Source organism: Protopterus annectens, chromosome 12.part0 (assembly GCF_019279795.1).
Source record: "Protopterus annectens isolate FY-2018-M chromosome 12.part0, PAN1.0, whole genome shotgun sequence".
NCBI lineage: Eukaryota > Metazoa > Chordata > Ceratodontiformes > Protopteridae > Protopterus > Protopterus annectens.
Genome location: NC_056746.1, coordinates 521821863 through 521838024, shown reverse-complemented (window position 1 = coordinate 521838024; position 16162 = coordinate 521821863). Strand labels below are relative to the sequence as shown.

Sequence of the window (16162 nt, the reverse complement as noted above, 5' to 3'; positions counted from 1 at the left end):
TAATTTTAATTGTAACTCCCAGGATGTGGCTGAAATGGTATCCTTTGTGGATCAGCCCACTTAGGGTTGCCACCTTTTCAGACATCCAAATCAGGTCATTACTTACACAAATATGCAATTTTGCAGGACAAGCCCTACCCTTAATAAGTGCAAAGGAGTACACTTCACTTTTATGCCAAATAAAAGTTGACTTTTGTAAAATATAAAGTGTCACATACATGATTGTTTCATGTAACAGTTAAGAGGAAAGTTTCTTTCTCTAAAATCTTAGGGACTATCTTATCTAAAGAGGGATAGTTGGCAGCCCTGGGTCAATTAAATAAATACAATAATGGTTGCTGTTATTTATTGATTATGATTCACTACCCTTTGTCAAAAGAATGGCCAATTTTAGGAGGGACAGAGCAAAACTTTATGCCCAAATTAGGGGGCCTTTCCAGAAAATTAGGGTCACTTGAAAGGTATGTATAAGAAATCTAGGTTGCATGCATTTTTTAATATTTAAACAGCTCTGAATGCTCTGGGCAGACTGGGCTCAGTCCGACTAAATGTTTCAAAAAGATGCTTAAATACGAATTTGGTTAAGCACAGCGAATACGACCGATTGCCGAAGCACTACCACCCTGTCTTAGCCAAGCGGCAGCTATAATCCTGGAATTTCCCTTCTCTATGTGTGTGATTCTCTCATCATCATGTGTGACCACCGAAAAAAAAGTGAAGAAAACAAATCTCGTGGTGCTGGTTGGTTAAAGTGGCTGTCATTCAGAATACTTTTACGTCACGCGGCAACAGCAGGTTTGAGAGTTTCAGGCAAGTTATTCTGAGATGCGGTGGTGGGAGAAGCAAAGTAAGAGGAGTGTAATTGATCTGTAGCATTGGACGTACAGTACTCCAAAGCAGTTTGTGGTCTGTATGTGAATCAAATGGGAAAGTTGTCTTTACAAGTTAAAAACGGAAAAAAGTTTATTCAGCGATGGAAATCATGACTTTCGAAGACTCGCCCCTGGACAGTCTCGATCCGTCACTTACTCTGAGTGAGCCAAGCGAGATTGATGCGGCGCTTCTTAACGATATTGATGGTTGGTATACCATATAGCCGTTTTACGTTTCCTTATTAAGTACTTTAGTAACTGCAGAGTGATTCTAGCTGAAGTGGATACAGTGGGAATTTCAAATGAGGGGTGTTGATATATGTTTGCCATGTAAAGAAGTCACTCGTGGTGTAAATATAGGAAGGACACTGCACTTCGTGAGTAATTATTTATTAAGGAGGTGGTCTTTACCGTACCTCTCTCAATTGTTCAGAATTTTGCAGAACATCCAGATTTTTTTTTACTCATTTTTGGTGTGGTTTTCTGATAAATCATTGAGGTCTTAACTCAGAAAATAATAGAAATTTCTGTTTTAGACTTCACGCCCTTTATAAAATTCATGGTAATGCAATACTTGTTATTTTATCAACTTTCTAAGCTATAAGAGTGATATTTAAAAACTGTCCCCATTTTGGGACTTTTGTTCCCTCATTATTTATGGGGTTGCCAGATTTCTTGCACTAAAAGGTATGGCTTTTCCATCTCTGATAGTTCTCGAATTTGTAGCACGACATGTTATTTTCTGCTGGATCTTGCATTTGATAAATTTGCAGAGCCATGGGATAACGAATCTGAGTTGTATTTAGCCATCACCGGTTATAGCTACCATAACATTTGATCACTTCCCGGCTTGGGAGTCCTACTGCACATTCATTGCATGGTGCTTGTCCTGAAGCTGAACTTTCAGTACCTGCAAAAACGCTCGATGTCACTTTTCGTGCCCTGATTTGGAAGGATAGCTGTTATATTTGTCGATGAGTTTGCAGAATTAATAATATATATTGTACCCCTGCTGGGTAGGGAGGCTATGCTCATGCTTTTGCTGTTGTAGCACTTAGCTTGTGTACCATTTGACTCCGCCCATTGACGTGTGACGGTAGGACGTCAGCGTCGGGGTTACTAACGGACATTGCCTCTACTCATTAAAGTGCGTGCGGTTGGCGTATGAAAAACGAATATATATCTTGTGTGTAGTCTGTGTAATGTAGTATCCATTAGCGTTTTGTATTTATTAGCGGTATAATAGACGGCGAATGTTGAGGTATTGCATGTTGGTTTACGTCACGGATCATTAAACCCCATAAATTAATGACAAAGTTGAGCACAAAAAACAGTATTATACACTTCTTAAAATCTTGACATTTCTCACAAAAAAATAACTGAGCAATTTGTTTCAAGATTGTTAGTTCTAAAATGCAGTATTTGATAGAATAGTTTGTGAAAACACTGTAGAGGTGATGGGTTGTCTATCAAGGTAGACTACTTAGTGTCATACTTCTCAAACTCTTAGAGCACGAAATCTGGACAAAACAATACATAATAGTGAGACAAAGGCCCCAAAAGAGGGACGAGTTTTAAAAATTGCTCTTAAATTTTTTTTAAAGTTGATAGAATAAACAGGCTTTGTATTAGCATGAGTTTTCTGAAGGGTATGAAGTCTGAAACGCAAATGAATGTCATTATTTTCTAACGTCAGTCTTTAATAAATTTGCCAGAAAACTACAATTTTATGAAAAACAGACCAAAACTATGAGTCAGAAATCTGTACAGTTGAGAAGTATGCAGTGATGTGTTGGATGGCCTAATCCAACTAGATTGGACTCCCAAGCATAACAATACTTTTTTGTCACAGGTAGGTGCTAGGCTATCTGCCCGAAGGCATTTATAAGCCTAGTCAGAATGTGTTGGCTTTCTCCGCCCCTTAGATTAGTTCCCTGTGCCTCTGTCCAGCAGAGCCATTGAAGTGATCCCCAGGATAAACTTTGTTTCCCATCCACTTGTCATGGTTTCATTTGAATAGTGTTAGCAAGGAGCTCTGTCTAATGTAGATTGGAATCTTGTTCCAAAGCATAGGAAGTCTCTGGGACAGGAATCTATCCCAGCAGCACGTCCTATTTATTGTTGTGGTGAGGTTTAGATCCCTAGAGCATGTGGCTCGAGGGCATATGGTTTTCTTTAGGTGGAGCATGTCCATCAAATCTGGGTTGGACATGGCCTTGTATGTCAGGCAGAGATCACCTCTAAGTAGGCAGTATGCAATCGAGTACAGTTGAAGTTTCTTCGGTCGAGCTACATGGGGCATCTGTTTGAGGCCACTGATCCTCTTGGTGAGGTACTTCTGTGGTCTTTCCAACTGTTGCAGGCGTCTTGTAAGGTACATCCCAAATGGGGCATTGTACTCTATGATAGGTCTGATGAGTGATGAGTAGAGGGGCACAATGACCTCTTTTGATCTGGATGTGAACCCTTTTGTGATTAGGTGTGCCACATAGAAGGATTTTCTAACCACTTTGGCAATGTGATTATCAAAGGAGAGATTACGATCTACTTGGGTTTTCTCTACTTGGGTCCCCAGAAGATCCCTTATTACGTCTTCCGTATTTAGGGGACAACCACCTATGTGGTAGTTTGTGGATACTTTGTTTTTTCCAAAGGGGATGAGACTGCACTTTTTGGCATTTAGCTGGAGGCCATGATTTTGACACCAGGTTCCGGCTCAGTGAGACCCTTTTGGAGGATGTCTGTCAGCCGGAGAGTCAATTATAGCCCCTAGTTTGCAGTAGTCTGCGAACTTGGTCAGCCATAGTCCTGTACTTGCCTGTACTTATTAAGATTAGCGAAGTGTCAAATGAAGAACCCCTTTCAGCCTTGACTTGGGCTAGAATCAAAACTCCTACAAGGTAATATACCCAGGAGAGATTTGTTTTATTTATATATCTGCTGTTTGTTAACCACGTAAGTGGGCTAGTCCAGAGGCCCTTTTCAGCCGTAACTCAGACCCAAGAGGCAAGAAAACAGAGTAGTTTCAATTAAAATTGTGAAGTCAGACAGAGGTGTAAAGTAACGTAGTTAAAACAAGGCCACAGTAAGGAATAAAAATTAGAGTAGAGTAAGTCATTATAAGTAAGGACAAAAACAAGGAGGCACTCTTGACACAGAAGTACATCCTTCCAATCTAAGGTAATGAACTGACAAACAAAAGGAAGATTAGCAGGCAAGAAGCTCGAGTTATAATAATGGGTGTTGTTTAGTATTGTATTGAATATTTACAAGAGTATATGTAGTGTGTACACCAATTAATGCTCAGCCCAACTTTTTGTTGAGGTTGAATTATTATACACTGTTGTGAGACTGGTGATTAAACTGAGTGATCTTGTTATCTATGACATGGCATTATATCTCCATCAGAGCATCTTAATCCTTGGGAAAGAATCTTGGCTTTTTATCTTGGGTGGAAGTTTGTTCCATAAGATAGGGCCCAGTCTGGAAAAGGTACATTCCCCAGTAGTTTTGAATGGAGGCCTGCTCAAGGAGAAGTTTTTTTCCTCCTCGTCCCCTTGCTGCTTCATCCATTCTGGCTGTCCCAGTGCCCCCACCTATTGATGAGTCACATGCTCCTACTTTCTCCCCCGAACCTTTTCTCTAAATGAGCTGGGGCTGGTGTGGATTTTGGGGGGGGGGGTCCTCTGGTGACAGTGCAGGCAACTGCTTCTACTGCTGGTCAGGTTATATTATGACATGCCTTTGTTCTTCCCCACCTGCCTTTATTGACAATATCTGAGGGCTGCTCCCCTATGTGGACCACACCTTCCCTTGGGAGGAACACCCTCCTCCCAAGAATAGCTACACCCAATGCTCCCTATCAACACCTTAAACATCTGAGCCATTAATTGAACCTGGGTCTCCTGGCTATAGTCATGGCTTTATCCCTCTAAGCCTTGACGCTGGCAAAGGAGGTAATATGGACTGTCCTGTAAATTGGAGCTTTCTTCTCAAAGGAGGGCAGTAGCCTTCCTTTAACAATCATGTCTAAAGGGATGAAACAACCATTGGTTTTTGCATAAAAAAAAGGTAATTTCACTCCATTTTACAAATAAAATTACTTTAAAAATTGTTTTCGAATGCAGAACTCTAAACCTACACAGCTGTGTTTACAACATTAATATTGGTGGGTGGAAGGAGGCAGTTACTTTTACTTCACTTTGGTTTCCAGCACTAATTATGCTGGGTGAGGGTGGATAAGTAATTGTGTATTAAGTTATGTAGTTGCCAAACTGTTAAATTAACAGTTTTTGGTAATTCACAGTTACTTAATACTAATCCACCATAATTAGGACTGGAACCCCAGTTGACATAGCCACCTCTTCCTATCCACTAATATTAATGTCGTAAACATGACAATCTAAGTTTAGACTCCACCGTTTGGAAGATAATCTTGAAGTAATTTTATATGTAAAATGGAGTGGAGCAACCTTGTTTTTTTAACATAAAAAAGTGTTTGCATGCATCTTTTATGCAAAAACCAAAGGTTGTTTCATTCCTTTAGACATGATCTTTAAATATTTTATGAAACGGGGTACCTAGGAAGTAGGTTGACCTTTCAGTTACTGGTAGCCAATTTGTTTGTTGAGAAGGTTGCTATGGTGGGTATGAGAGTCTGAAATCTGAAGTCTGTGGGTATTGTAGGAAAGGTGAAAGACTAGCAGTGGTAAACTGTATTCCAGTTTAGGAAGAAAGACATTTTCTAGGCAGGGCAATGTGAACAGTTGACGAGTGGTGTGAGATTCTATAGTATAACTTTAGTTGTGAAAAAACTTTGACTATGTTTTCGTTGTGAGTAGTGAAGGTAACTGTTAAGAGTAAGGCCTAAGTGTTTGTATTCTGAAACAGAGAGAGTACTGTTGTCACGATTATCCATTATTGTATGGACTGGCAGCTGTGGTAGTCTGTGAGGTGCAAAAAAGCATGAGTGTGGTCTTTTTGTGGTTAATGGAGGTTGTTAGTTTTTGCCCAGAAGCAGATATTTGAAAAAGACTGTTTGGAGTTGGGTCTATAGGCTAGAGGGAGATTTTCTTTGATTATAACAGTAGTATGTTATCAACGTGCAAAGTGGCATCCAATGAAGGAAAGTTTTCTGAGACTGCATTCATAAATACAGAAGACAGAAAGGGACCTAATCTCAAACTTTGTGGGTCTCCTATCCAGAGGGTGCCATGTGAAGAAAGTTAGTTTTTGGAAATGACTTGAAATGTTATTTTCAAGCTAGCTTCAGAACCATTTTATTGTATTCATAACAAAGTTAATTTTTCTTCCAGTTTGATGAGCAGTCTTGTTTACAGTTTTGAATGCCATAATCATGTCCTCAATTACAGCTGTAACGAGCCCAGTCTTGATATTACTGTAGATGGAGTGTGTTGCTGAAAGAAGACCTGCAAGGGATATTAAGGGCATTCCTGAAACTATGTTGCTTGTTTGAAATAAACATTTGAATACATAAATATGCACATATGACATGATTAAACAGTAACTATTCATACAAATACACTTGCAAAAAAAGCTAATAGTTTGTATATGTGTTTGCAAGTGCACTATGCACACAAATTAAATTGTAAAAACGGGAGTATGTTGTTGTGTCTTTCGGCTTATCCCGGTTAGGGGTCGCCACAGCAGAACTCCGGTCCGCTAATGTTTGGTAGTGGATTTTTAAGTGCCGAGTTACCAGCCTGACGCACAACCTTCAATGAAGGCACGCCCATTCACGCATGCCTCCACACAGAAGACGCTCCAGCTGAGAATCGAATGGGACAACGTCTTGCTGTGAGGCGGTAACGCTACCGCAGCACCACTACCGTGGGTACACTAATAACGGGAGTATAAATGTTACAAATGAAATGTTCTGACACAGACCAAGCTAGTGAAACATCTTAACAGGCTTGTGTTGAGAATACATAAAGATGACAATAAGCAAGGCAAGACCTTGAACAGGACTAACATAATTCCATAAAATGCAAAATAAAATTTGTTTGGTAAAAAGAAACGTGTGTAGTTTACTAGTGAATAGGCGCACTTTTACAAGAGTATTTACTCTTAGGCTGGTAAAGAGATAGGAACTGTATGAAAAATATCACTTTGAACTTGATTCAAAATTTGTTTTTTTTTTCCTAGTAAGATATCGATGCATTTACCAGCACACCAGACCACACCAGGATTGCCCTGTAAAAAAAAAAAAAAGGAAGAGGGTACATTCCTGTTGACCACAGAATATTATTATTTGAGCACCGTCAGTGACTCGACGGGTATCTCACTTGTCTGTGGAGGATGTGTGTTCTATTTCCAACTAAGGTGCTTGGATTATGTTTACAAAAGTTTAAAAGATTCCATGACACTTATTGAAGAGAGTAGGGGTCCTTTATTTATATACAAAAATATATTTTATTTACAGTATATTTACTACTACTTCTTCTTTCGGCTGCTCCCATAAGGGGTCGCCACAGCAGATCAACTGTTTCCATTTCTTCCTGTCCTCTGCATCTTGCTCTGTCACACCAACCACCTGCATGTCCTCTCCCACCACATCCATAAACCTCATCTTGGTCCTCCCTCTTTTCCTGTTATCTGGCAGCTTCATCCATAGCATCTTTTTCCCAGTATACTCTGCATCCCTCCTCAGCACATGTCCAAACCAATGTAATCTTGCCTCTCTGGCTTTGTCTCCAAACCTTCCAACCTGGGCTGAGCCTCTAATATACTTATTCCTAATCCTGTCCATCCTTGTCACACCCAGTGCAAATCTTTACATCTTCAACTCTGCCACGTCAAGCTCTGACTCCTGCCTTTTTGTCAATGCCACTGTCTCCAACCCATATAACATAGCTAGTCTCACTACCCTCTTGTAGACCTTCCCTTTCACTCTTACTGGTACTCGTCTGTCACAAATCATTCCTGACACTTTTCTCCACCCACTCCATCCTGCCTGTACTCTCTTCTTCACCTCTCTTCCACACAAACCATTACTCTGAACTGTTGATCCCAAGTATTTAAACTCATCCACCTTCGCCTCCTCTACTCCCTGCATCCTTACCATTCCTCTATCCTCCCTCTCATTCACACACATATATTCTGTCTTAGTCCTGCTGACCTTCATTCCTCTTCTCTCTAGAGCATATCTCCACCTTTCCAGGGTCTCCTCCACCTGTTCCCTACTCTCACTACAGATCACAATGTCATCTGCAAACATCATAGTCCATGGGGGCTCCTGTCTGATCTCGTCTGTCAACCTCTCCATCACCATTGTAAATAAAGTGCTCAGAGCTGATCCTTGATGTAATCCCACCTCCACCTTAAAAGCATCTGTCACTCCCATCACAGACCTCACCACTGTCACACTACCCTCGTACATATCCTGTACCACTCTTACATACTTCTCTGATACTCCCGACTTCCTCATACAATACCGCAATTCCTCTCTAGGCACCCTGCATATGCTTTCTCTAAATCCACAAAGACTCAATGCAACTCCTTCTGACCTTCTCTGTCAACACTCTCAGAGCAAACATCGCATCTGTAGTGCTCTTTCCTGGTATGAAACCATACTGCTGATCACTAATCATCACCTCCCTTCTTAACCTAGCTTCCACTACTCTTTCCCATAACTTCATGCTGTGACTGATCAGTTTAATCCCTCTATAGTTACTACAGCTCTGCACACCACCGTTATTCTTAAAAATCGATACCAGAACACTTTTTCTCCATTCCTCAGGCATCCTCTCACTTTCCAAGATTTCATTAAACAGTCTAGTCAAAAACTCCACTGCCATTTCACCTAAACACCTCCATGCTTCCATAGGTATGTCAACTGGACCAACAGCCTTTCCGTTCTTCATCCTCTTCATAGCTATCCTTACTTTCTCCTTGCTAATCCACTGCACTTCATGATTCACTATCCGCACATCATCCAACCTTCTCTCCCTCTCATTCATCAATCCCTCAAAGTACTCTTTCCATCTGCTCAACACACTCTCCTTGCTTGTGAGTACGTTTCCTTCATTATCCTTTATCGCCCTTACCTGCTGCACATCTTTACTAGCTCGGTCCCTTTGTCTAGCCAATCGGTACAGGTCCTTTTTCTCCCTCCTTAGTGTCCAGCCTTTTATACAACTCTTCATACACCTTATCCTTAGCCACCTCTCTCTTTGCCATGCACTTCATCTCCTTATACTCTTGTCTACTTTCTTCATCTCTTTGACAGTCCCACTTCTTCTTCACCAACCTCTTTCTCTGTATACTCTCCTGTACTTCTTCATTCCACCACCAGGTCTCCTTGTCCTCCTTCCTCTTTCAGATGTCACACCAAGCACCTTTCTAGCCATCTCTCTTACTAGCTCTGCTGTAGTTACCCAGCTATTCGGTAACTCTTCACTGCCCCCCAGTGCTTGTCTTAACTCTTCCCTGAACATCACCTCACAATTACCCTTTTTCAATTTCCACCATTTGATCCTTGGTGCTGCCCTCACACTCATCCTCCTGTTCTTGATCACCAAAGTCATCCTACAAACCACCATCCTATACTGTCTAACTACACTTTCCGCTGCCACCACTTTACAGTCTCCAATTTACAGTCTCCAATCTCCTTCAGACTGGCCCTTCTACACAAGATAAAATCCACCTGTGTGCATCTTCCTCCACTCTTGTATGTCACCATATGCTCTTCCCTCTTGTTAAAATACGTATTCATCACAGCCATGTCCATCCTTTTCGCAAAATCCACTACTATCTGACCTTCTGCATTCCTTTGCTTAACACCATACCTACCCATAACTTCCTCATCCCCTCTGTTCCCTTCACCAACATGCCCATTGAAATCTGCTCCAATCACCAGTCTCTCACCCTTGGGTACAGTCATCATCACTTCATCCAACCCACTCCAAATTTTCTTTCTCATCCATTGCACACCCAACTTGTGGAGCATATGCACTAACAACATTTATCATTACACCGTCAATTTCCAGCATCATAAACATCACTCTGTATCCGACACTCTTTTCGCCTCCAAAACACTCTTAGCGTACTGTTCCTTCAGGATAATGCCTACGCCATTTCTCCTCCCATCCACACCATGATAAAACAATTTGAAACTGCCTCCGATACACCTAGTCTTGCTCCCCTTCCATCTGGTGTCTTGCACACACAATATACCAACCTTCCTTCGGTCCATCATATCAGCTAGCACTCTCCCTATACCAGTCATACTGCCAACATTCAAAGTTCCGACCCTCACTATCACAGTCATAGCCTTTACCTGCCTTCGGGCATGCCTTCCCCCTCTTCTCCTATTTTGGCCAACAGTAGTCCAATTTCCACCAGCACTCTGTTGGCCAACAGTACTGGTGGCAGTCGTTGTTAACCCGGGCCTCGACCGATCCGGTATGTATTTCTGTACTGTTGTCTGCATGTATGATTTGGCAAAATTTTATGCCGGATGCCCTTCCTGACGCAACCCTCCCCATTTATCCGGGCTTGGGACTGGCACAAAGAAATGCACTGGCTTGTGCATCCCCAGTGGCTGGATTTTATTTTATTTTATTTATTTTATTTTTTTACTAACATTTCCAAATGTATAAATATATAAACTCGTTTATACACATTCATAATTTGCTTTACAATCACAGTAAATTTTCATTCCTATTAGACTCTTACTCCTTTTCCCATAAACACCATCTGATTTTACTGTTGCTAAAATCCATTTACCAGTAAACATAATTTCATTTATTCTTTCATTCTGTGTAACCCATATGACATAAAATAACATCTATTTTTTAAGATTCTTTACTTCTCTTCTTATAATATCTGTATTCAATTGTATTCATGTTTATTTTATCCACTTTTATATCTTTGAAAAAATATCTTCTTTACGTAGTTTTCCCCATAACTTTTTAAATCTTGCATGTCAAAAACATATGTTCCATATTTTTTTTTCTTCCTCTTGACAATGTAGACATATTCTGTCACTTTTATTTTTATATGGCATATTTTCTTTTACTGGCAATTTACCTATTAGTAGTCTCCACAGAAAATCTTGACATTCTGCTTTCTGATAGACACCATTTGCTTCTTATAGCTTTATTCATATTTTAGATTTTCCCATGATTTTACATAGTAATATTTATCACTACATTCTTATGCCATACTTTTCTTTTTCTATTTCACCAATTTTTATTTTCCACAAAAGTAATTTGTCTTAACATTTTTTCTTCCTTTATAAACTTTCTCTTTTACTCTTTAAAATACTTGTACAGTTTTTCTACTGAACTCTCATCTTTTTTTTTCCCAGTATCCACTTTAACACTTTCTGTGCAAATTTAATTTAACGAAGCAGCATATAGCACTGGGTTAATTAACCCTAAATCTCTTTCCTCATTATTTACATACAAAATCTTTCTTTTTACTGGGTTTAATCCAAAACCCCATATAAAAAATGTCTGCAAAAATTCCTTTTTTAATACTGTTGGCAACATAAATATGCTTGCTGAGTATGCCATTTTCCCATCGGTACTGAATTTATCAAGTAAGGCTTTTTATGCCGAATGATCATTGAAACATTCTCCGGAAAAGACAGGTTTGTTTAATTTCCTCAGTTGTTTTTTCCCAGTTGAATTCTACTTACACATTTATTTCCAAATTTTATACCAAACACAAATATAATTTATTGTACTGATCTAAATTTAGTTTTTTGCAGTTATTATAATGCCGACTACATATGTTAACAGAACTGGAATTCTTTACCCATTGAGTGTTGTATACCCCACCTGCTTCATTTTGTAATTTATTTCACATACTTTCACACTCATAACGAATGCAAAGAGAGTACAACTCATTGGACATACCTGTCTTATAACACTGTTTACATGTACCTCTTGGCTTAACCAGCCAAGTGTTTTACTTTATGCTGACATACATAATTTCTTAACTTTCTCACTTGAATTATATTCTTTCATGATTATCCATAAGATTTCATGTCCAATTGTATCAGATGCCTTGTTAAGGTCTCCTTTCATGATTTTCACATCTTTTCTATTCATAATTTCATCCACAGTTTCTCTAATTATCATTAATAATACTACTTCATACCCTATCACGTGGTCCTGCAGCCAGATCTTTACTTGTCTTTAATACTTTACTTAGCTTGTTTAAAAAAAATCTCATTTCCAACTCTTTATTCTTTTTTTTCTGTTAACTTCTTTACTTTCCATGTTTCTTTCACTACCTTCTGTTTTACTTATTTCATTCACATATTGTATAGTAGGCCACGGTGGTGCAGCAGTTAGCATCGTCTCCTCACAGCAAGACGTTCTCCAGTTAGATTCTCAGCTGGAGTGCCTTCTTTGTACATTCTGCATGTCCTCCCTGCGGTCACGTGAACTTTAAAGACATGCAGGTAGGTGCGTGTGCCTTCTGCGAAGGTTGGGCGCAGGGCTGGTAAGTTTACACTGTAAAAATCCACTGACAATCAGTAGCAGACCTGTGATATGCTGTGGCACCCCCTAACTCCGAAAGACACGGCTTTTTTTACTTACATATATTGTACTACAATATTCGTAATCTTTCCCTGAGTTCTTTCTGTTTCTCCTTTTGCATTGTCTCATTACACTACTACCTTCCTTTACTAATCTGCTTAAGTAACTCAGTACTTTTCTTTTTCCTTGTAAAAAATAGCTTTGCTTATATAACAATTATTGTATTGTTTCTTATGTTTTTCTGTAACTGTATTACTAATCTCTCTCTCATTCTTTATTCTGTGCTTTTTCATTTGTCCTTTTTTGTTCCTTTGCCTATTTTTATGTATTCATTGTTTTCCTTTATCTTGTATTGCAAGATGATCAGAAAGTCCTGTTTCAGCTGCCTGCTCTTGTCCTACAACCAAACCTATTTCAATACTATGCATATTCCTTTTGTAAGTCTGTGAAATTTTGTACCCAAGTTTTAATGTACATCTTTTATAACTTCTATCATTTTTCTTATATTATTTCCTTTCTTTTTACTCTTGCCTTTTAATCACAGTTAGTCGGCTGTTATTATATTTGCATCTGATGAAATAAGCTATAATGTTATAATGTGTACACATTCTTTACATTTGAAATCAATGGTTAATCTTCCTATTTTGCCAAAGTTACAACTAGTATCTTTACTGAATTTCTACAGAATACTGCTGTTCCAGAACATCTGTCATTTCCTAAATTCCAAATTATTTCCTCCCCATAGCTTCTGTGCTTATAATCTTTCATTTGGTAAATTCTGTGCCTTTGAATCTAAATTACGTGTATTACACTACTTCAAAATCCCTGTTTTTATTACTGTATTCTTAATACTATTCACATTTACAGAAAGCACTCTAAAATTTTCATTTTCCCTTAGATTTATAGTTTCATCAGTTAATAGCTGAATACTAGGCTGGCTTTCTTAATAGCCCATTCTAAGCCTAGCCAGTTTTCCTCCCGAAGGTGAGACTCAAACACTGTACCATATGTCTGTTAGTCAAATACATTAACCATTATACCAATCTCCAGTCATTAGCTGTGTATATTTTCATCCATTTCATTTCTTATTTTTATACGTATCTCTTTTAAATGTTCTTTTTCTGTCTTTTACGCTTTTACCAATAGAATTTTTTTTTCTTTATGACTGCACAGTGGTGCAGCAGTAGCATTGTGTCCTCACAACAAGAGGTTCTCCAGTTCAGTTATTGGCTAGAGTGCCTTCTGTGCAGAGTCTGCATGACCTCCCTGCATTAGCGTGGGTTTCCTCCTACGTTACAAAGACATGTATCTGGAACGTTTCTTCCTAGGCCTCTATTCTGAAAATTGGCTTTATTCTAAGTAGGAGTTTTACGGTTAACAAATGTTAAATAAGTACATAAATATTACCTCCTAATTTGTCGTCTTCATCACTGATTTCGGAACCTTCTTCTGTGTCCTCTCTTTTTTCTCTCTTCTAGCTTTTCTTCTCTTTCTACTACTTCTAAAGTTTCTTTTCTTTGTTCATTTTCATCTTTGTTTTTCCTTACTGTAATTTCCATTTTTGCAAACCATCCACAAATGTCAAATTTTATTACATTTATAACATTTCAGTTCACATGTCTCATTTCCCCACAAATGTAACATTTATTTTGTAACAGTTACTATCAAATGTCCTTTACCACAAAAAATGTTTTTGGTTGTCCCCTGGATTTTATGACACCCTTATTCCCTTCCACATTTATCATGCTTGGTATATGTATAACTTTTTTTTCTCTCTGTTTTTAATACAATATTGCAGTCACATTCACCAGTCGGTAAACCTCTTTAGCCATAAACTTTTCCAGTGTCCAGTACTTCTTTACATAATAAAATCTTCAAATGTTCTTTCAAAGTCTCGTTCCACCTCTGTTCTGATTGTACATGAATTTTCTTTTTAGTTTCCCTGTTAAATGCTTTTATCACATAAAGGTTCCATAGGTTAGTATTTCTTCTCATTCTCCAAGAAATTTTTTTTTTTTCAATGAAAAGTCTCAAATATAATGTCACAAAATGTCTCTTTGTTAATAAAAATAAATGCTCGTACCCTCAGGTGCTTTTATACCCAAAGGAGCTATTAAATTGTCTCACACATGCACCTCTCCATTTCTTTGTCATCTTTACTTTGAATCCTTACCACTTGCCTCAGTTTTCTTCTGCCTTCTTTTCTGCTACTCCCCTTTTGCCCTCTTGTATTTCTCTGCATATGTTTTCTTTTCCATTTCACCACTATTCTTCAGGATTGTTTCTGCATTGTCCTTTTGTATTTTCTCCGTACTGCCCCCTCCCCAGGAAACATCTTCTTAACTTTCTGGCTCACAATGCATCACCATTTCTTTAAGTAAATCATCCAGCAACCCTCTCAGTTGGAGGGTTGCAATTGTACATCCATTATTTGTGGACTCTTCTCCCTCAAACAGATTTCCTTGAAACATCTCCTCAGAATCCTGCACACATTTTCTGGTCTCAATATTTGGTTTTTCCTCCATATCTTCTCACCATTCCATTATCTGGAAACAGGAAGTGCTCCTGCAAAATAGGTCCCACTCACAACAATGATGAGTAGGGGAAGTTCTCCAGTGTCTTGGCTGACGTTCCTCTAGTCAGTATGAGTAGCTCCTTGAGTCTCCTTGAAAACAGGCCATTAGCCAGTGTGACTAACCTGATCAACAAAACAAATAAAATAACACACAGCATTTACAAATGAATTACACTGCATGATTTGGTCTTCCATTTTTTTATTTTTTTTTTTGCATTTGCATTGTGCATAAGGCATCTGCTTTTTTAAGACTATTTCTAATTAAACTGTTGGTTAAAAATTGATTAAACCACCTTTTCCAGTATTGCATTCTTAGTATCTCAAGCGGAGGCATAGAATGTTTTTCCAGAAGACATCGATGAACTAAATGACATCAGATGACTTTTTATCACAGCAGCATATGTACTGGAACTAGCAAGTACTGACAAAAAGTTAATCTTTGCCATGCTGGCTGAGTATATGAAGTGTATAAAATATGTGAAAGCTTGCCAGACTTTGGAAAAGAAAGGGGCAATGCTAGACATTCCAAAATAAAAAGGCGATATGAAACCAGTTAAAAAAGCCTCATAAGTCATGCATGAAGGGCACAGCAAAGTAATACAGTCTGAGTACTCCTATTTCTGCCATCCTTAAGTACTCGGCTGCATTTCATGCCTTCTTAAAACCACTTTTAAATATTCTTTTTGTGGTACACTGGACATTATTGATACCCATCAGTAAAATAACATTTCCATCAGAATTCTGCCAATTTTTGAAAAATGTCCTACCCATTGCTGTTATTAACCCAGTGTTGTTGATTTGATGCCATAGACATTTAAAAAGTGCCTCTCCCGTTAATGATGCAGTGTGATTGCAAACAACTTTGTGTTGTTGCTACCACTTCATCTCTGTTTTAGGTGGGATGCAGTAAACAAGATGCAGGCGTTAACAAGTCCCTGAACTTTACTGCTGTCTCCCTGTGAGTTGCGATTTCAGTGGCTTATGAATTTGCCACTTTTATTTAACCCTACTACAGTTTTTAGAAGGATATTCTGATCGTTCACCACCCTTTCTATGTAGCACGTTTCTTGTATATTTCTGACTGAGCTCTCCACCCTGTGTAATCACATTGCATCATCTCATTCTTCTAAGAGAGTACTTACTTAGAATTAGAGGAGCTTATTGAGGCATTTAAAATTCTCTTATTTTCTTTCTTTTATTGT

The 16162-nt window shown here is 38.7% G+C and overlaps 1 protein-coding gene across 1 annotated transcript in view; it reads left to right on the top strand.

The window, feature by feature from the left end:
• The first annotated feature begins 794 nt into the window (after nucleotides 1-794).
• SREBF1 (sterol regulatory element binding transcription factor 1) overlaps nucleotides 795-16162 on the top strand; it is a 631726-nt gene continuing 616358 nt past the window's right edge. Inside the window, exon 1 of the mRNA XM_044088935.1 lies at nucleotides 795-1079. Within this exon, the coding sequence (XP_043944870.1) occupies nucleotides 974-1079 (106 nt within the window). The 5' untranslated portion in view covers nucleotides 795-973. The remainder of the gene's footprint in view (nucleotides 1080-16162) is intronic.